The 20,733-nt window shown below is 40.8% G+C and overlaps 1 protein-coding gene across 4 annotated transcripts in view; it reads right to left on the reverse strand.

Moving 5' to 3' along the window:
• The window catches only part of fibcd1b (fibrinogen C domain containing 1b), a 78,149-nt gene extending 58,051 nt beyond the window's left edge, over positions 1-20,098 (reverse strand). For 2 of the 4 annotated variants that reach the window (XM_077623227.1, XM_077623226.1), the window contains exon 1: positions 19,942-20,098. Coding sequence is in view for 2 of the 4 variants with exons in the window: in XM_077623225.1 (XP_077479351.1) it covers positions 8,001-8,060 (60 nt within the window). In the remaining 2 variants the exon portion in view is untranslated. Of the gene's footprint in view, positions 1-8,000; positions 8,342-19,941 lie in introns of those variants that run through there. The other 2 variants (XM_077623225.1, XM_077623224.1) reach the window with 1 other exon arrangement.
• Positions 20,099-20,733: the final 635 nt, after the last annotated feature.

Raw genomic sequence — 20,733 nt, forward strand, 5'->3', positions numbered from 1 at the left:
AATTTACCGTATTTTGCTGTTTAATATACCTCCCCATTTAATATACCCAGTATATTAAACGGCAGGGGTATACTAAATGGCGCACAAACAGGAAGGTATTATCCACTACGCACTCTTTATGCCGTGACGGGGTGCATCAACGTTTTGCAAATTCTTACTGCTGAATAAAGTCTCACTTGGAATTTTGTTGAACTTAAGTATCTATAATTATGTATGAACACGATAAAAATCTTGCCAAAAAAGCTGAGTTGCCATTTAATATACCCGGGTATATGAAAGGGCAGGGGTATATTAAATGGCACACAAACGGGAGGCTCAAAAAAGCAAAAATCAATTAATATATAGTTTAGTATAATAAACAGCAAAATACGGTAGTGCCATAAAATAAATTCACTTGACTACAACCACGTATCCGGGTACATACAGCATTTGAACCCCTTCCAAGGAAAGTAGCAATTATTGAATATGCTGCCAACTCCTCCCAGGATTGAACGTCAAACGTCGTCAACGCTGACAGATATACTATGATCATTCACTTTCAACCCTCAAAGGCAGCCGACAAATTAAAGGGACTGGGAGGTATTGCTTTGATTGGCGGCAAATGTTCCATTTGATGCCGGCCAAAGCTGTCACCAGTCGGTAGGTACGCTGCCCCCCTCGGGGATGGAAACGAAGTCATAGCCGCGAGCGTGAGGACATATCCGATTCTCTCTCAACTTGATTTCGCCAGGTTTTGCGTGTCAGCGTGCCTCCGAGATGCTAGTGGCGTCGGAGTGTCGGTTTTCTCCGAGGACCCCGTCGCTCCGCCAGAGTCAGCAGAAAGTAGTGACCTCCGCCCGTCTACGGTTTCCATATCCAATTTCAATGCCGTTGCAGAGGAGCGCAACGTCTCGGCAGAGGAAACAAGGGAAATAGTAAATATGTTGCCTGGTTTTCAGCAGTAGCCACGGGGCGGGAGTTTTTCGCTCGTCGGGAATGATATGCTCGAAAAAACGTTTGCCAGTGCCGCTAATGAAAAACAAGCCCGGCGGTGCAAAACAGCAGCACTTCGACTCCGGTTGCAAATGGAGATTTTTTTTTTCCTTCAGCGAAAATATGATCTGCTACAAATTTGGACTGATAGAGCTGTTGTTTTTATATGGAAGAGGGAGGAGGAGGAGAATAACAGGGGTTGGCTCCATCCCAGGGAAATCATTTTTGCGAATACAATGTACTACAGCACTTTAAAATCCAAAGGCTAATTGCTTGTAAGGAGTCCAAGAACATAAACCCCGGTGATTTGAACCGATTCTACTGGCTGGCGGCTTCTTCTCACATAGTTACGATGAAAGAAGCTTGCAGGCGGTGAGCTTACAAATATAAAATAGAAGTAGGAGCAAAGTGGCTTCTCAAAAACTCAGAGTTTGGCGAGAATGGATAATTTGCCATCGACACAACACTTAAGGTCATTTGGAATGAAGATTTGTAGAAATAGCCGTCTAATAACATTGAACGGCACTGCAACAAGTCCACAGAAATACTCAATAATTCCAACTAGTTGACCTATCCATTGCTCCATTAAGTAGTTTCACAATACAAGTCAACCGATTCAACCATTTTCAATTTCCAGGTTCACTTGTTGCTAGGCAGAAATCAAACGACAAAGTCGTAGCCTTTTGAAAATGTTCAATCTGGCAGCCTATCTAATATAATGACACACAGCCTCCTCCATTGATTTTTTGATGATAAAAAAAATGTCGGATCGAAAGAGACAAGCTCGTTTATCTTTGTGATTTAATAAGACGATGGCAGTAAATACTTCACTTCTGTCGTCTTTTCACGGACCATTTCATTTGCTGTCTCTCCCAGAGGCAAGCGTTCACTTTGCTCCATTGTTGCAACGGCGATCATGTGACCTACGAAGGAATTGGGGTTCATTTGGACAATTTCCAAGGACGCTATGGCCCTAAAATGGTTGCCGGCAATGGCGGTGAAAGTGCAAATCCGGGCTGATTTCTGAAGTTTCATAAATAGCCCCAATAGACAAATCTGGCTGCTACCAATCACAAAGGCCCATTTCTTCTGTTTTTTTAGAGCCTCCGGTTATGATGTCCATTTTTGCTGTCAATTGATGAATTCAATAGCGGCGGATAATTATTTCCAGCAATCCTGGATGGAATACTAAATGGTTTCCAGGTCATTGTGTTTGGGACATCCACACAATTTCAGGCTTTTTTTTTTCCTTTCTATAGCCATCACGCCTGAGAACTACTCAAAGACTCATCATAAGCCAGTTCATTGAGATTGGCTATCTGTTTAGCGATGATGGCGTTTTGACTTTGGAGAATTGCTCAATTTGGAAGCGGGAAGAAAGGCATTTGCGCAGCCAATGAAAAGAAAGTTGCAGAGCAAAAGGTGGCTCAATCAAAGCCGCCCTGGCAGTGAAGCCCCCTATGATGACAAAAAGAGCAGCTTTTCAGCAAACAACGGGCACATGCCAAACCCCCAACACCAACAGATGCTCTGGCCCATGGCCCGACTTTCTCCTTTCTACCGGCCAATTGTCACAAATGTCCTGCGGAAATACAAAGCGGTGTTGGTGGGTTTTTTTGCTTTTGATTTTTTTCTGCGCTAGATCCAGTCGGATAATTAAAACCCAAATGATTTCAACGTGTTAAGATTTGACGACTGGGCTAATGGAGAGGCATTGACCAGCTCCATTTAGTGTTAAAGATAATAAGTCTAACCAATTTAAGCTTCTTGTGTGAGACATATTCAATGATATTTTGATTATTTGCAACGAGGATGCTATTTGGACACAGAGTTAAATGAATGAAAACGACTTTGTCAAAGTACAGCCAAGACGTTGGATTTAGAGACCCTAAAGCAAATGTCAGTTATGATGCAAAAGCTGCATAATTGCATGTCATCTTTTGAAGTCGCCAACTCGGGACCTTTGTCTGCATCCTTTGATAAAGCCCACTGTTATTAATTGACATTTTTTTAATCTGTGGCCTCTCTTATTGTCTGTCCTTGACCTCCATTTCAGCAAATGTGCTGCACTGTAGTGAGTACAATGATTCTGCAGTTGTACAGAAGTATTGATTCGTCTTTGTGTTTCAAAAAAAAGAAAAGAATCCTGTGATAAGGAAAAGACGATCTATAGTTGTAGGAAATTCAATTAAATATTTGTACTTCCCAGCACAACTCTCTACTCTCGACATTCTAGTGATTGTTTATTTTTTTTTAAATGTTCAGAAAAGTGGGGCTCGCTGTGCGTATTTCCAAACAATTACAGAAGGTTAATTATTCATTTCTGTGTTTACATTACACCACACTCGGAAGATGTGTTCCTTGTACGGAATTGGAGACTCAGCCAACGTCAATTTAAAGTTGCGGAAACAATTACGAGCCTGTCATCCTCCTCCCCCTCGTTTACGTCTCCTCATTTACACAGTGGCAAATAGGATCAACAAATCTTGTCGATGCCAACGCATCATAGATTTTATGAACAAGCCTTATGGAAACACATGCCTTGAATCGGCCTTTCAATAACTCGTGAAATGGAGAAATCTCAATAGTGCAAGAGTGGTCTTTCATTTCGATGGCACGTACTATTCGAAATCTACATTTAGTTCCAAGGACACAGAGTAGTTTCAAGTAGATGTGATGGAGACGTTATTAAAAGAACTGAGTTTACAGTGTAGTGTACAGTAGACGTACCGGGCTAGACAAACATATTAAAGCGCCGTCACCTACTCGGGGCTGGAACGCGGAATCTTTCAATTTGGTCACAGTGAGGAGTTTTGACTGTCACGAGCCGAGTCAGCGAGTCTAGCAGATTGATGCCCACCTTGAGTGTTTGGGACGGCTGCGCTTTTGTTAAGCTCGGCGACCGATCACGGCGCAGGTACATAAATAAACTCACCGGCATGGTCGTTTTCACACCGGCGACCTTGATTTGTGCTTGCTCGGCTAAGGAATCAACACTCCTAGGAAGTGCTCGTAAAAAAAAAGCACTATTAAAAAAAAATAGCCTTCGTGAATGCTGTTAAATTTGTACTATAGTCCTGATTTTTCGGACATTTTACTATAAATCTATACAATCGTTAACATTCCCTATAATGGTACCAGTATCTCAGTCAAATATTTAAAATTGATTAACTGATTATTAAATGTAACGTAGTACTTGGTCAACATCACAATAAAAATCTAAAAGAACCTTGAACCACATGTGGCTGTTTTGGGGACTAACAGAAGGCTTGCGTGTCTCGTTTTGAGAAACTCTGAGGTGGAAAAAGGCAACTTGTTATTTTTTTCTGTGTTTAGTACACCTACATTTTATAAGCAATGAGGAAGCGCCCCTTGAAATGTTGTTGTGTGGATGTAATATTGATTTCAATGTAAGTTCAGGCATTTGGTGCCTTGGAGGAGTTAGAGTTGGCTATTGATTGCTTCCAAACCGATGGGCCAGTCCACGGAGACACAACTCGACACTTTCCTTCGATTGAAATTTCCAGACTGACTTTTGATTCTTGTCTGCATTTGGATTCTTTTGAGCAAAAGTACCCAACTAAGTGCATGAAGGCTAGCCTACCAATGGAATGGGAACATTATACTCCATTGAAGTGTTTGCGGCGTGAGACGTTCAAAGCTAACGCTTGGCGGCCCAAATGTGACAGGATTGAGAAGTTGCACCACCTGACGGTCATGTTTATTTCTTTAAGTCTCAATTAGCCACATATCTGACCACCTTGCGGCAGCTGCCGCCGTCTGCCGCCGGGAGATTTAAGACTCCGGCAGACTTGCAAGACGCGCTTTCCTCTTAATTGGACTCCATCTGTGGGGAAAAGGGCACTGGGGGTGACAGCGCACCTCCGACAGCAAATCAAATATGCAAAGTTGGGAGGTGTCAAAACAAAAGACTCCATCTCTGTTCTCTGCACCCCCCGCCACGTCAAGATCTGGGAAAATACACCGGCAAAAAAACTGAAGCTAAAGCAACACAGGGGCCGCCGTGATGCCGTTTACGGCAGATGGCGTGATGAAAAATGAGGAGGAAATCGCAAGTGGCTCATCTGACGGCGTTCCCTAACGCCGTGTGATCGGTGGCGAGCGTTCGGGGGTTAGGGGAGACGTTTCGGCCTTTAATCCTCCCGCTCGTACCACTCGGCATATTAAAGACACGTTAAGTCATTCATGGTTGCTCTTCATATCAATTGCAAGCTGATTTTCTCTTCCTTCACCTCCCAACTACAGATTTCTGTTCCCAAAAATGTTTGGAGTTTAGAAGTCAAAACTTGTGGATGTCAAAGAGGAACAGATTAGAAAAAGCACAAATTTCGCAAGGATGCTTTGCGTTTATATAGTAAATATATTTAAATTTACTTTACATTGCATAATTCCTTCACTCCACACTAGCTACAACTAGACACTGCTGCCCTGGGGCAGTCTGACAAAAGTGAGGCATCCAATTTATGCCATTGGCATTTCTGACCATGATCAACCAGATATTTTCTCACTACTTTCACACAGGCAAGTGGGGTGAAGTATCTTGTCCACAGATACAACAATATTAGGCTCAAGCACAAAGAACCGAAGACCCCAATCCTTCAATCAATTGACAACCCGCTCAACCACCAGTACCCCCACAAATACTGTCAATTTCTGACTCTATGTCACTTGCAAATCAATGAAGGTACTGTTATTTAAATATGACAGGACATTTAAGATCGGAAATTGTACGGCCATAACACATCTAAACTGCCCATAAAAAAATGAAAGCATAAAGTACACATTAATCAACAATAAATGATCATCTGATAGGCATAATGTTTTTTGCTCCAATTCATTTTTTAACTAAGGTACTTTTTGAGATGACTCAAGCTTATTTAATGGTATTTCTGTATCTTTGTAGTCATTAGCCGAGATAATGTGAGCGTCAGTTTGCCGGAAAATTGTGCATTGTTGTTTAAAGCTGAATGTACCCACGATTAAAATGGGGTCATCTTCTTCTACTCATTAAAGCTTTTTTAATTAAACCAAAAATAATTGATGGAATAAAGTCCCACCACTTATTAGTACATAGTATATCCATATAGCGCAGGTGTCAAAGTGGCGGGCCGGGGGCCAAATCTGGCCCGCCACATTATTGTGTGTGGACCGAGAAAGTAAATCATGAGTGCTGACTTTCTGTTTTAGGATCAAATTCAAATGATAGATATAGATGTATATTATATTTCCTGATTTTCCCCTTTTAAATCAATAATTAAATTTTTTTAAACCATTTTTTCTTTGTGTTTTTAGTTTAAAAAATCATTTTGTAAAATCTAAAAATATATAAATGTTTTCCACTTTAATATGGAACATAATGATTAAAAGAGATTTTCCTCTACCAAGGGAAAAAAAGCTCAAATAAACATTGTTTTAGATCTATAAAAATGGAATAGTTAGGGCTTTTGATCCAGTTCTTTTATCCATTTATAAAAAAAATCTAAATATTATATCTAAAATGGCCCACATCAAATCGAGTTGACGTCAATGCGGCCCGCGAACCAACCCAAGTCTGACACCCTTGCCATACAGGCATAGTGATTCAATTATTTTAGAATATCCTATGCTGACATATTTTACTGCTGTTATTTAAGAATTTTTGTTTGCCATTTTCCTTAAATATTTGCCTTTGACAGTGGTGCCAGCCCTCCCAGTTCAAACAGATTGGACCCTGCTTACCGTCAATGCTACTGAAACACGATTTCTCTCTGCCAGGCGCCCCAGGTCAAATGGACTGGACGTCTATTGCCGTTGTGGCAGCAAATGAGTTGATTCGACGCTCTCTAAACTGCCATTTCAATGTTACATGCAAAGTTTGCATGTTCGTTTCCAGAGGAAGCATTGATCAGCGTTTCCGGAGAAGTATCAGCGTTACACAAGATGTCATGCATGACAAATTACCTCTTAGGTAATCAGTCAATATGAATGGGGAACAGCTCGCTCTGCCACTAAGTGACTCACCGGCTCTCCCATTAACGGGGAGGCAGGCAAACAGGCCTCAGTGCAAAAAAAAATAAAAAAAATCTGTCAGACGATGACAAAATGGTGTGTGTGATCATTTAGTCTCAAAGCAGAAAAAGCGACTGGACATAAAAAAAAGTGTGAATTCTGACACTTGAATCAAGAGATGCCTCCAAAAAGGAACGTAATTAAATCACAGCAGTGACTAAACAGTGTGAAAATGTGCCCTCTAGAGGTTCACGGCAGCAACGGTGTGACATCAAAGCAATATGATTGGACCGTTCAGGTAAGAAAGCGCGTGATCTTCATGGAATTGTCCTGCATTCATAGGAAAAGAAAACTGTCAGCACCAATTGACCGAGAGGGCTTGGGCACCCAGTGCGCTATCGATTGGGAAGAAATGAATAATTCGGGTGATTCTCTGCACTCCCGTGGCTGGAATTCTCCATTTTCGGCACCGACGCAATGACTCAGAGGATGATGAGAGTCATATTAAACAAGAGATGATGAGTTTCAAATTAGGGGAAAGTGCATCGCTGCCATGAAATCTCATTTCAAGTCCAAGCGTATGCTCGGTATTATTTTGGGATGTGATAATGACCTTGTGGAAAAACTTGAGAAATATCTATGAGGGCTTGAATGAAAGAAAAATGGGAAAAAATATGGGGGATGTCAAAAGCGCCCCCTGTTGTTTCCATGCGACGAATGTGAAGCATTTAAAACTCCAAAGTCATGCTAAAAATGCAAAGCCAATGAAATGGAGTTGAGGGGTTTAGATTGTATTCACAATTTTAAAGTACCTCTTTTAAATTAGTGTGTATTGAGGTTTATGCCCCCCGGAGGAAATTGCCAGTGAGACTTTGACCAACCCGGGGGGAGCGCGAGTACCATCACCCCGGAGGCGGCGACGGATGAATGGAAGGCGTGTGTGTGTGTGTGTGTTAAAGATACCCGCACTTCTTCCCGCTGAACCGCCAAAAGCATCCAAACATGCGCAATCGACGCACCTGATTTTTATGGCGAGTCCCATCTTCGAGTTCTGAAGACGTGTCCATCTTTCCCCCCATCGGCCGGTCAACGTCCCGCGGAGAATGTGCGCATTACGTCCACCGACGGCAACACATCCGAGCCCTGAAAGTCCCGCAGCCTCTATTCCATTGACGGCGAACTTCCCGGTGGCTTTCCGCTACAAAACGCCGGTTTATTCCGCGGGGGAGGAAAAGAAAAAAGTCCTCTACTCCAGGAAGAAAAAAAAGACGCAGCGTTACGTTCCGGCGGCTCCTCTTTGCGACATCCGAGAGAGTGAATGAGCAGCCGAGCGCTCCTCCGCCGCCGCCACCGCCGCCCCGCTACTGCGCTCCCTCCCGCCCGCCACTCACCGCCCCCTCCCACCGAGACCTGGAGTATATATTGCACATCATGGCACAGTGAGACTAAGTGTGTGTGAATGAGTAAATAGGGCTCTCAACATGCCCGATCGGGAGGATTACGGTGATGATGATGAGCTGTCTTCATGCGTTAATCATTGCGGAGATGCCGACGGGAAGCGGATCGGGCAGGGGTGTCATTTGGGACGTCATGATGCCCGGCTTGATGGGTGGGAGGTGGTCTGTTTTGGAGTTATGCGAAGAGTAAAAAAATGCAACGGGGATAGAAAAATAACCGAGTTTTACATTGTAACTAATTCAATGCCATTGATGGCTGTAGAGAGAATTTATTGGAGCTGGGAAATATTACGGCGAGCCCGCAGAGATGCAATGGATTGGAATTGCAGCTGGAGAATTCGCAATCATTGACCGTCCTCACAGTTTAATAAAAAATAAGTGGCCGTGATTTGAAACGGAGACTGACAATTCGGGGTAAAAGGAGAGAAAGTAGTGCCTCTACTTACAAAATTACTTGCTCCAGAAGTGGTTTCGTAACTTGGATTTTTTTGTAGAGACGCATTTTACATGGAAGTATTTTGGGAGGAAATGTTGCACTCTCGTGTGTGTTTAATGAAACAATAAAAAAACATATTTTAGCAAATGCAAAAGCAATTATGGGACGCCATCAACTCTATTTGTCTTGATTAAAAAAATGCTGCAGTTTAGCACATTTAAAAACTGTTGATATTGGCATCAATCTTCGTTACCAATGTTAATTGAATAATTGTTGAACAAAACGCTATTACACACCTCTCATTTCACAACCATTTGACTTCATTTGCTGCGCATCTACAACAAATTGAGGCGAATAATTCACGTTTAGGATTTTTTCATGATTGCCCACCATAAGTCAAACCATAACTCTAATCAATAAACGTCATAAATCTGCAATACAAGAACATAAGTGAAATACCTATAGTAATGGGAATAAATTACTCTGTGGTTCCATCAGTTATTTTTGTCCGATATCAAACAATACTGCTAAATATTAAATAAAAACTGCCATATGCCCCAATGGAAACAATGCACAATATTTTCTCCAGAATCTTATTTATATGGATTATCATGTTTTGTGACAATTTCGTTAGCATTATTGTTATTTGGTGACGTGGGATTATTGATTGCACAATGAGTGCGGGGGGGATAGAAAGACGTTTTAATGGGTTTAATGCTGAAACGCGGACTGCCGCCATTTATTAAAGAAAAGGAAATGCGTATCGACTGAAGTGTAAGAGCCAGTTAACGCCCCATATTTTTACGTTGCCTGCAGGCTGGGGACTGGGGGGCGAGGTGGGGGGGCATGGTTTCTCGGAAAGTGCAAAGCTTGCACAAATAGTCAAAGTGCGCGGATGCTCAATTTGCCAACGTGCGCTAGGGGGGTAAGAGAAGTATTAGAATAACAACAATAGCAAAAGTGACTTGACAGCTGAGAAGCAAGAAATTGCTGGTAGGGAAGTTGTGGCTTGGGGCAGGTGGTGGGGGTCTGAACATTTCCTTTGGTTTGGCCCATGAGCCTGTTTCAAAAGTAGTAAAAAGAAAATTAGGTGGTGTTTAAAAAAACTAAAACTTTTTGGGCAATGTCTCCAATGAGGTGCGGTTGGTATATCTGGAAAAACGCAGTCTGTTCTTAGACCCCTTGTCCTCCCACCTAGTATTTTTCACGCATGGAGAGCTGGTTCACCTTTCCTCAAAATGCCAGGGTAAATTTTGGAAAAAAAGGAGAAAAAGAAAGAGAGGAGGAGGAAGTTTTTTTTTTTTTCTTTACAGAGGAACACAAACAAAAAGGTGTAATTAAAGCACTAGGAAAAGGGTTTATTTCCATTTTCTTTCCCCTCGAGGGACAGACATTTAAAGAGAAAAGGTATTTTTTGGACAGGTAAAATAGGATTAGGCCAAATATAATTAGTATTAATGGAGTTCCTCAAAATCTGCAAAAAAATGGACTTAAATTGGTGGCTGAAATGAAAGTATCAAAAGTCCCCAAGTGAATGAAAGCCCAAGAAAAAGCCTTTTTCTGGGTAAATGTCTTTTCCAAATACGATAAAATTGACATGAAACCTTAATGAATATGTGCCTACCATGAGATAAATTTTATACCCTCCATTTTTATTATAAAAATGACTATTTCCTTCAACATTATCCTCGCATACCTCCAAGCAGTCATGGTGCTCGATGACATTTGCTAGTGGCGATTTTGTTCGTTCGTTGGTTCGTTGGGAGAGGGCGCCGTGTAAAATAAATCAACGGGATGGAGTCACATGGCAGAAAATAAAAAGCTTTAGGACAATGATGAGCCATCAAAACCTTTACGAGCAGCTTGTTCATTGTCTTTATCAGTGTGTAGCGTCCGGTCATTTTGTGCATGATTGGCACTTGTTCTGTTGCCGTTATTGGTAGCTCAAATCTTTATAGGAATATTCATATTTTAACTCTTTGTGGGGCATATGTATATGTATATATGTATATACGTGTATATGTATGTGTATATGTATATATGTATGTGTGTATGTATATATGTATGTACATATGTATATGTATGTATATATGTATATGTATGTGTATATGTATGTGTATGTATATGTGTATTTTTTTGTATATGTGTATGTATGTGTATATGTATGTGTATGTGTATATGTATGTGTATATGTATGTGTACATGTATATATGTATATGTGTATGTATGTATATGTGTATGTATGTGTATGTATATGTGTATGTATGTGTATGTATATGTGTATGTATGTGTAAGTACATGTGTATGCACATGTGTATGCATATGTATATGTGTAAGTACATGTATATGTGTAAGTACATGTATATGTGTAAGTACATGTATATGTGTAAGTACATGTATATGTATATGTATATGTACATGTACATGTACATGTACATGTACATGTACATGTACATGTACATGTACATGTACATGTACATGTACATGTACATGTACATGTACATGTATATGTATATGTATATGTATATGTATATGTATATGTATATGTATATGTATATGTATATGTATATGTATATGTATATGTATATGTATATGTATATGTATATGTATATGTATATGTATATGTATATGTATATGTATATATATATATATATATATATATATATATATATATATATACATATATACACACACAAACGCATTGGCTACTAGCTCTTTGCGTACGCAATCCTTCTAAACTTGTACAGTCGGGGATGACTACGCTCCGTTTTCCCGACACTCCGGATGCCTCGCTTACGTTTACCGAATGGCTCACCGTGCAATTATCTGCGAGGTCCCCCTGGGGCGACAACCCCTAGGGTAAATGAGAGGGGTGGGAGGGGAACTACTTCCTACTTGGGTTACGACTTAAACAAGATTACGCCTAATGGGATCCCAGTGGAAGGAATATAAGTTGCCCTTAATGCTCCATTTTATGTCCGATCCGCACCTCTCGAGTGGATTGGGAATTAGGCAGGTAGCTAATCCCAATATACCGCTTCGTATTATTAAATCATTACCGGAACTTTCGACCCTTGTGCGAAATTTGTTGCGCTTCTTAGCTAGCTGGAGTTCCCTAGTAAGTAGGTGATTCCAATGGTATTTCCAAAATACCACAACGTTTCTGTAAAATTATGAATTTGGTCAGGAACGCATCGCCACTTTTATTGGTGGTCTCAGTCATCGTAACGTGGGAGGCTGCGATGGGTGCTAAGTATTGAGGGATTTTGGCTGAGGCTGAAGCAGTTACTGAATCAAGGGTACGGCTTATATGCGCACAAATTAGACATGCTCGAAACTGCAAGGTCACAAAGACAAAACGCCATATCGCAAGACAATGCCGCCGATACGGTCATTTATTTCAAAATAGAGAAAATATAAAGAGATAAAACGCTTAACAAAATTTATTTTGACGTCTATGAATGAAATTCAAGGAAAAAATAAACCTTATGTTACATAAAACGAGAAAAAACTCACTTATTGCTCGCTCAAAGCGCCAACATCTTAATTAGGAATGACAAACTAGACCGCTACGGACACACTTCGTGGTTGTCCTGCCCACGTGACTTCATTTTTGAATTTTAAGGCAATTTTAAGGGTACGGCTTATACGCGGAGTCGAAGAATATACAAGAAAATACAGTATATCAAATTGCAGAACTGCTTAGCTTCGTCGGTGACACGGAAAATGGGTAGATAGTTGGGTCCTTAAAAAGTAAGTATTGGAGCCAAAATGTTTGCTCTAGAGATTTCATTGTACTCTGCAAAGATTCGAACCAATCTGTTTCGTATCCAACAAAGCAGCCAAAATGGTGTGGTTAAACGAAGCACTTTATAAAGCCCTAACATAACCTAAACAACAGATTCATCTCCCAGAAGCTCTGTCGAGCCATCCACTTTGTAAACTGCTTCCCGAGATTCATTCAAAAACAGAGAATTGTATCACTAGAACCATTTCTCGTACGCCCTGGCAGACCACATTCGTCACTACCGATGTTTTACCCACACGCCTTGCATACATTACCCGAGTAAAGCTCATTTTAAAACACACAACTGCAGCCCCGAGCTGTTTACATTTCAGAAAGGTGGGAAAAAGGTAGTCGCTTTTACAGCCAGGCGTGTAAATATTCTGAAGCGATGAGCGTGTGCTAAGTCTTCCTGAGAGGGGAAAAAAAAGCTGCTTTATCGCTGTCGCGTTCACAAAACAACAATTTCATCATTCGCCTCCCGGTCAAAATCGGTTTTGAGTTTTGCAGTTAAAAAAAAATGAGAATGGACCACCTTGGCCAGCCCACTTCAAGCGGTCGAGGAGAATGAAAATGACCTGTCGTAAATAGTACAAATCAAGATTTTTTTTCCCGTTTGCTGCAACATTGCCACGGCTATCGGAGAAGCGGGGCACCTTGACGGCAGAGCGACGTGCTGGATGAAAGTGACTCGGTTTCTTTCATCTTAGGGTCAAGAGGAAACGGAAAAAGGAGGAGGCGATCCCATCCCGCCGAGACTGAGTCTTAAGTTGAAAGTCCTTGTCAAAGTCTAGATCAATTACGAGCGATAGAATCCTCCAACATGTTTCTTTTTAGGAGGCTATTATACAGAAACAACCTGAAAAAAACGCTTCCACAGAAGTCGATAATGCGAGAGGTCTTTATTTAAGATTTATTTCCCAAACAACCAATCAGATTGTTTCCACTGCATCTTAAGTCAGGGGGAAACCTTTTTACAAACACAGCACGATATCTCCCGGCTCTATTATAGTATATGCACACGCTTTGATTGAGCTGAAAACAACAAATACGATAAATGAATGCTTGTCAAATAGCAGAGGAAGGGAAGAAACTTCCAACACCAATTTCATGAATTCCATCAACTACAAATCCCCCCTAATTGGGATGTATCTGTTCCTAACAATACATTTCACAATGAAACAATATGGTCACACCTAAATTCTTAAGGCTCAAGTAGTCAAGTGCATACCTGTTCACCCCTCATTAACGATTGAAATTCCCCATATTAAGCGATAATATTATTCACATATTTACTCACAGAGGCTGCAATTTAAAGTCTATAATTCTCCCCAAAGTGGGCAGGGCAGGTGCCCAATCAGTATGCATTAAATTCAAGATTCTGAAGATGTCGCTATATGACGCTGACTGATGCGAGTGCGCATATGCTCAAAGCATGACAACATTAGCAATCAATAATGACGATTTCATCTGCTACAGGTGACCGGGATGGTCCGGATTAGAGCCGAAATGGGTAAAACAAGACCGCTTTTATTTAAAAAAAAAAAACGTACTTAAAAATAAAAAAATTCCCATACAAAAGTTGTTATATCAAAAAACGTATAAAATACGGGAAAAAACGTACAAATTGACAGATAGTCGTGTGGACCCTTTCACAAACATTCTCACGCCAAGCGACAGGAAAAAAGTAACGTCCCGTCTTGTAAAAACGCTAACTTTGCTACCTTAGGGGTTAAAAATCGGATAATACGCTAAGGCACAGGTGTCAAAGTGGCGGGCCGGGGGCCAAATCTGGCCCGCCGCATCATTTTGTGTGACCCGGGAAATTAAATCATGAGTGCCGACTTTCTATTTTAGGATCAAATTAAAATGAAGAGTATAGATGTATATTAAATTTCCTGATTTTCCCCCTTTTAAATCAATAATTGTAATTTTTTAATCCATTTTTTCTGTGCTTTTAGTTCAAAAATCATTTTGTAAAATCTAAAAATATATTTTAAAAAAGCGAAAATAAACATTGTTTTAGATCTATAAAAAACTGAATATTCAGGGCTTTTAATCCATTTATAAAGAAAAAATCTAAATATTATATCTAAAATGGTCCGGCCCGCATGAAATCAAGTTGACGTTAAAGCGGCCCGCGAACCAACCCGAGTCTGACACCCTTGCGCTAAGGAATAAAATGGGTTCAACAGAATTCAACAAGGCCAAGAGTTACTTTTTTTTTACTCATTGGCGGCAGCGTTGAAAAAACTGGCACAGGCACCACCACTTTGTGCCGTTTGCGCCAGGCGATAATCTTCCTCTTGGCACGGCCCGAAATCAAGCGCAAGAAGATATTCTTATCAGGAAACGACAGCAAACATCCTCCCCCGTATCCCGACAGACCCCCCGCTTAATTGATTTCGCACCGTCCCAACGGCGGCCCGCTCTTGTTATTTTTTTTATTTTTTTGGGCCGGCTCGTCACGGTTGCAGATTTTTTGTCAGCTCGGCCGACGATGTTGTTTTTGTTCCGCTTTGATGCGGCGGTGAAGTCGTGCCCACCACAATGATGCAAGCAAGCTCTTGGTTATTTAAGGATATTTCCTATCGTTGTCACCTGATGAGCACTTTTTATGGCCGTGCTTCCAACCGTTTTTTTTCAATTATGTTTCTTTTTTTTTCTCCTTCAAAATGTCTGGTGTCTATTCACGAGAGGATTCAATCAACAGGGTAATAAAAGCCACCAAATGTCACTGTTTTACAACATCTTTACTTAAAGTTCAAATCTTAGCTAAAGTCCTGTGGGGCTTTGTGATTCTTCCGTCCAAATACAAATCATTTTTGACTTTATTTGTCTGTGAAACTCGAGGGGAAAAAAAGTTGAGCTGTTTTATCTATGTACATTATAACAGTTGAATGTGAAAAGAAAAATTACGTGTTTCAAGGTTGGTCTGTTTTTTAGGTTTAGTTTTAGTTATGGAAAATGTTTCCTCTCTGGACAATGTTATTTGTGATTGGATTTTAGCTAAATAATTCTTTTCGGTGACATTTGAGTGCTTCAAAAAAATGTTTTTTTGCAAAACATTCCTCGTAATTTGACACTGTGATTGTCATTTCTATATGAACCTTCAGTTCAGAAAAAAATGTGATTGAATTATGTTCTGCTGTGATCATTCCTTACCTTATGACTTCGTTACCGCGGTGAACTTTAAAAAGAAACAGATCATTACCTGAAACCAAGTTTTAATCAGACTACAATTGAGAAAAGCTTTCCTTGTTTGTCGAGAAGAACGTCATATATAATATATATGTAGGCTTACAACGGTTTCTTTTCTGCAAACAAACCCTTAGCCTCAATTTCCCGTTAAAAGAATTCATGGTGACTTTCCTTGAGTTTTCCTGAATTTGCCTATGTGAGAAATGCACCAGACAAAACACTTTTACATTTTGACAAGATAATTGGTGTCGCGTCGTCTACCTTTACCCGTCAATGGCGTTAGAACAGTGAGTGCGGTGTAAAATGATTCTCTAGTGTGAACCCAAGCAGTAATGATTTCGTTCCCTGGATATTCACGACTTGGAGACGTGAGGGGAATACGGACCTCCGTTTCCCCGGACTAGACGTCCAATGAATTTGAACTGCGTGGGGGGAGGGGGCAGCTGATCGATAGTTCAAAGTACAGGCCGTCTTTAGGCGTCAGTGGCGGCCGACAATAAAGCGGGGTTTGCTAATGAGCTTGTTAACCAAAGTCCGTTAGTTTAGCAATGTCAGTCTTTCTATCAGAAGTGTCGTTGAATGCTTGGCAGGCTCTTAGCGAAAAACTCGAGATGAAAGGAGAAATGCATGACCGAAACGCATTTTCAGTCCATAATTCTATTACGGTCGGTGGATATCTGTGAAGAGGCGCCATTAGAGGCCAGAGAGAGAGCTGGATGGAGGGCAGGTATGATGAAAAGGGGGAGCTACGAAATACCGTGATTGAACCGCAACCTTCAACCCCCCCCATCCGCCGCGGCGGAGAGAAAAATGGGACGGCAACTGTCATTGATGCCATTTGCTCTGTGTAGTCAGCGGTCTTGTTTTACGGACAGGAGAAAAACACACTACAATGTAGAAATGAGGGCTAGTTTGTGTGTCAGTGTATTTAGAGCAATGTTAAATTAAATTATTTGTACGAAATAGAGACATTTCCAGATACAGTGGTACCCAGACCTACGATCAGCTCGTGGTACGACGAAAATTTCAATCGAATAATTCGCCCGCGATACGATCAAAATTTCGAGATGCAACCAAGACAGGTGGCCATGACATGAGAGGCTGTTTATCATTGTAGCGCACTGTCTTTTTTTGCCGCATCTCTTTCGTGTATAACTACTATATCTACGAGGACTGAACGATTTATTCAGACGAGTTTCGACCAAGAAACGCACAACACGCATGCAAAAAGAGGGCTTTCTGGGTAATGAAGTATACTCGTGCACACAACACCGATAGCCAATGGCACCCTTTCTCAGAATAAAACTTCATTACCCACAATCAAGACGTGGGTAAGCTCAGTTATTGCATTTCTGGTTATTCTGTCCTCCCGCGATCGCTCATTCAAGACTACTTCTCATTGGCAAGTGGTCGTGCGTTATCCTATTGTGAGGACATTTGTGTGCATCATTCTCGGAATATTTTGAAGGAAATACAACTGCAAAGAGCCCATCGATAGCTAACGTGAGGACGGAGGCGTGGCAAACCACTAACCCGGAAAACGAAGGTAAAAAAAAGATTAAAACAAAATTAGAATTCAGTTTTGTGTAAAGTTACATTAAACATATGTTTGAGTGTGTCTGTATATATGAATCCAAGTTAATTTAAATTTGTTTGTTCGTTTACGAGTGCCGTGGATAAAGTCCTCTCTACCCTCCGCGAAATGCGTCTAATTTTACTTCTATTAAACACATTGTATTACTATTAAACCACTAGTTATGTGTTACTTTGTTAATAGATGGCGAATTAGAAGAAATAAAACATTTTTTCCAATCCAATATCCTGTTTTTGGTGTTTTTTCAGAGGGTTGGAACAAATTAATTTGTTTTTAGTTCATTTCAATGGGAAACGTCCGCTCGAGTTACAAAAAGCTCGACATACGATCTCAGTCCCGGAACTATTTAATCAACACAGCTTAACAACTACATATCTTTGCGCTTCGATTTCAAAAATATGACTTTATGATAGATGCAAGAATACTAGAACATGAGATCAGGCCATCACGCCAAAATGTTATCAGCCTGAGGATATCACGTATCATAAATGTGACGTGGCGGGCGGGGCGGGTTGAAATATCCTGCTAGTCGTGCCCGCTCAGGGGCAGCTACTACGTCGTGATCAATAAGGCAAGCCGTGAAGCGTTGCTGTGTCTGAATTAATAATGTTGTTTCCGGGTGGGAAAAAGAAAGAAAGGTAGCAAAGAAAAGGGAAAATCATGGCCGCGGAAGTAAAAAGGCGTCGACAATGAATCACCTGGCCTCATTAAAAAGCATCCATAATGCATGCTAAATGGAAAGAGGTACTTTACGACGTGTGCGCGTGTGTGGTTTGACCTCCAAGAAAGACTGGTCGCCAGCGTACCCTGCAGGCACTGCAAACCTTAATTGGCTCACTTGTCTCTTCTCAACTTTGAGCGTAATTGATACGAGCTAAGCGCCGTCTCCAAAGCCACGCAGGCAACATTTCGTCACCTTGCTCTTAGTATTCCTCTTTGATTTAGTTCTTCACCCCGGCGACCTCTCATTTCCCCGCCGGCACATTTTGATCAATATGCTGGACAAATGTTGATAACCTTGCGCCGACCTCCCCTGATCTTGTCAAACAGACGGCGGTGCTTTATATGCCTGCGTGCTGGTGCAAAAGTGCTTTTTATTGCATTTATGTTTTCATGCTTTTATGATACAGACGCGGAAGTGGGATCATCCCGCCTAGCAACAGTTAAAGTCGTCATGTTGGGATGAAAAATTAAGGTAGTTCCAACAGAGGGTGGAAGAAAAGAAATGGACGCAGCTCGATGGAAGTCAAATGTGGACGAATGGTTTCGATTTGTCTGGACAATGCAGCCAAAATTGCTAAGAAATTACCGTCGGGTGGTCCTATGCGAGGACAAACTGGCAACGTAATGACCTACTTTACTGTCAATATCTGGGAAAACCCTTGAAACAAAGTCATCTTAAGATGGGAGTGGGAAAACAAACTGAAAGTAAGGAATACTGACAGTGTATATTTGACTAAAAACAACTATTTTAGCTCAGTCCAGGTTCTTTTTTACCCCAACAGGTTAAAAAAATATGTTTTTGTATTACAGTACATATTAGGAATGACTCCCAATTGCTGAGTTAAATTTCTACAATGATGACAGAAAATTGTTGTTGTTTTTTTAATGTATTTTCTCTTTGCTACTGGCTTAAATTCACCAACTACAAGTGCACGAGTTTGAATGTACAAAATGAACTGGAATTATAATAATTCCACAAAACCTTTCACCCGTGCTCTCTCCGCCATTTCTCCGTATGAGCGTCTACTAATTAAACGGCAGACGTAAACATGGAGAAATAGCCAGAAATGTCTTATTATAGTCATTTAAAAGCTTTCTTAGTACAGCATTCTCTTTCTTGGAATCAGTTGTGTGGTACAAAATACACTTGAAAACTCTTGCAAAGTACAAAATCATTCTCTCAATAGTTGCTTCTAGAAATATCTGCTTGTGTCGTGAGCATTTTCTCATTTCCAATCAATGCCTCAAAGCGAAGGTTTGGAAACTGCCATGTCGCTACTTTTTGTTTTTAACCATTATTTCTAGCCTTTCTGAACAAAACGTACAGTCGTGGTGGCAACAACTGTGTCGAGGATCCATGAGCGCCACAATCAATGACAAGGGATAACAAAGACCCTGGGACCATCGACCAAGAAACCTGCCACGACCTGGGCTGATGAAAAGCTACTTTTACAGCAAAGTCAAAGCAAATGTAGCAGTTGAAAGGAGGTAAAAACTTAAGGTGGAAAATTAACCTTCATACATTGACACCGAGTTTAAAATGCCCCTGACAAGCCTTATCTCAACACAGACAGCTGTCATGCTGACATGGCTTTCGCCGCTTACTGCCGAGCTAGGTCCTCATATTTTGACACGCTTGAACCGCTTATCCCCAACTCGTGCTCATCTACCTCAGCGGGGTGTGCGCATGCGTAAAGACATAATGAGTGTGGGGCCTCGAATGTCACGCTGTGAACAAGACAGGAAAACAATGAATGCAACTGACCTTCTGGGACGGAGAAGAAGACAAACAAAGAGTCTGCCGGCGAGCTCGTGAAGACGATTCATGCCTGAGTGAAGTTCTCAGGGGAAATCGGTAGGCGGACACCGCCAATTTTGGGTTTTAGTCAGTGTTTTCATTGAAGTCCTCATTGTGGTCTTTGACAAAACTGGGCAAAGATCGAAGATATGTTAGAAAAATGTCACATTTTCATAACGAAACAATCCTTCAGATAAGAAATTTTGTATTTATGAAGACTGCAATGATTCGATTCAAGGGTCTTTGATAGAGTTAAAAGGATATTTGCATTAGGTTAGGTTAGAACTTTATTTCATCCCGTATTCAGGAAATTTCTTGGTTGCAGTAGCAAGACAGACAAGACACACAAGACATTGTAGAACTAGTTAAAAAAGCTGGAGCCATTATTTTTAAATTAATAAATGTTCTGTTAACCAAATTAATTCTAGACAAGTAGTTCTCAAAAATATGTTCTGAGGGCAACAGGCCCCCTTCTAGTGGTACGTAAAACACAAATTAGATGTTAAGCGATCGTTTTTTTAGTTTTTTTATCCACTGCAGTGCATTTATCAAGTACAGTAAGGTTGTGTTCAATTTAAATGACAAAAGAAGTTAAGACCGATTATTTTCAAGCAAAATGAAATTCACGTTCCTATTGTCGGAACAAGAAAATGAATGTGAAATGGGTTTGTCAAATGGGGAAATGACATTGGCATGATGGAAATCAATGTCTCTGCCGTGGAGAGAAAGCAGCCCCCAAAACAGCTCGATAAACAACTA

This window comes from Stigmatopora argus, chromosome 16 (assembly GCF_051989625.1).
Source record: "Stigmatopora argus isolate UIUO_Sarg chromosome 16, RoL_Sarg_1.0, whole genome shotgun sequence".
NCBI classification, from domain to species: domain Eukaryota; kingdom Metazoa; phylum Chordata; class Actinopteri; order Syngnathiformes; family Syngnathidae; genus Stigmatopora; species Stigmatopora argus.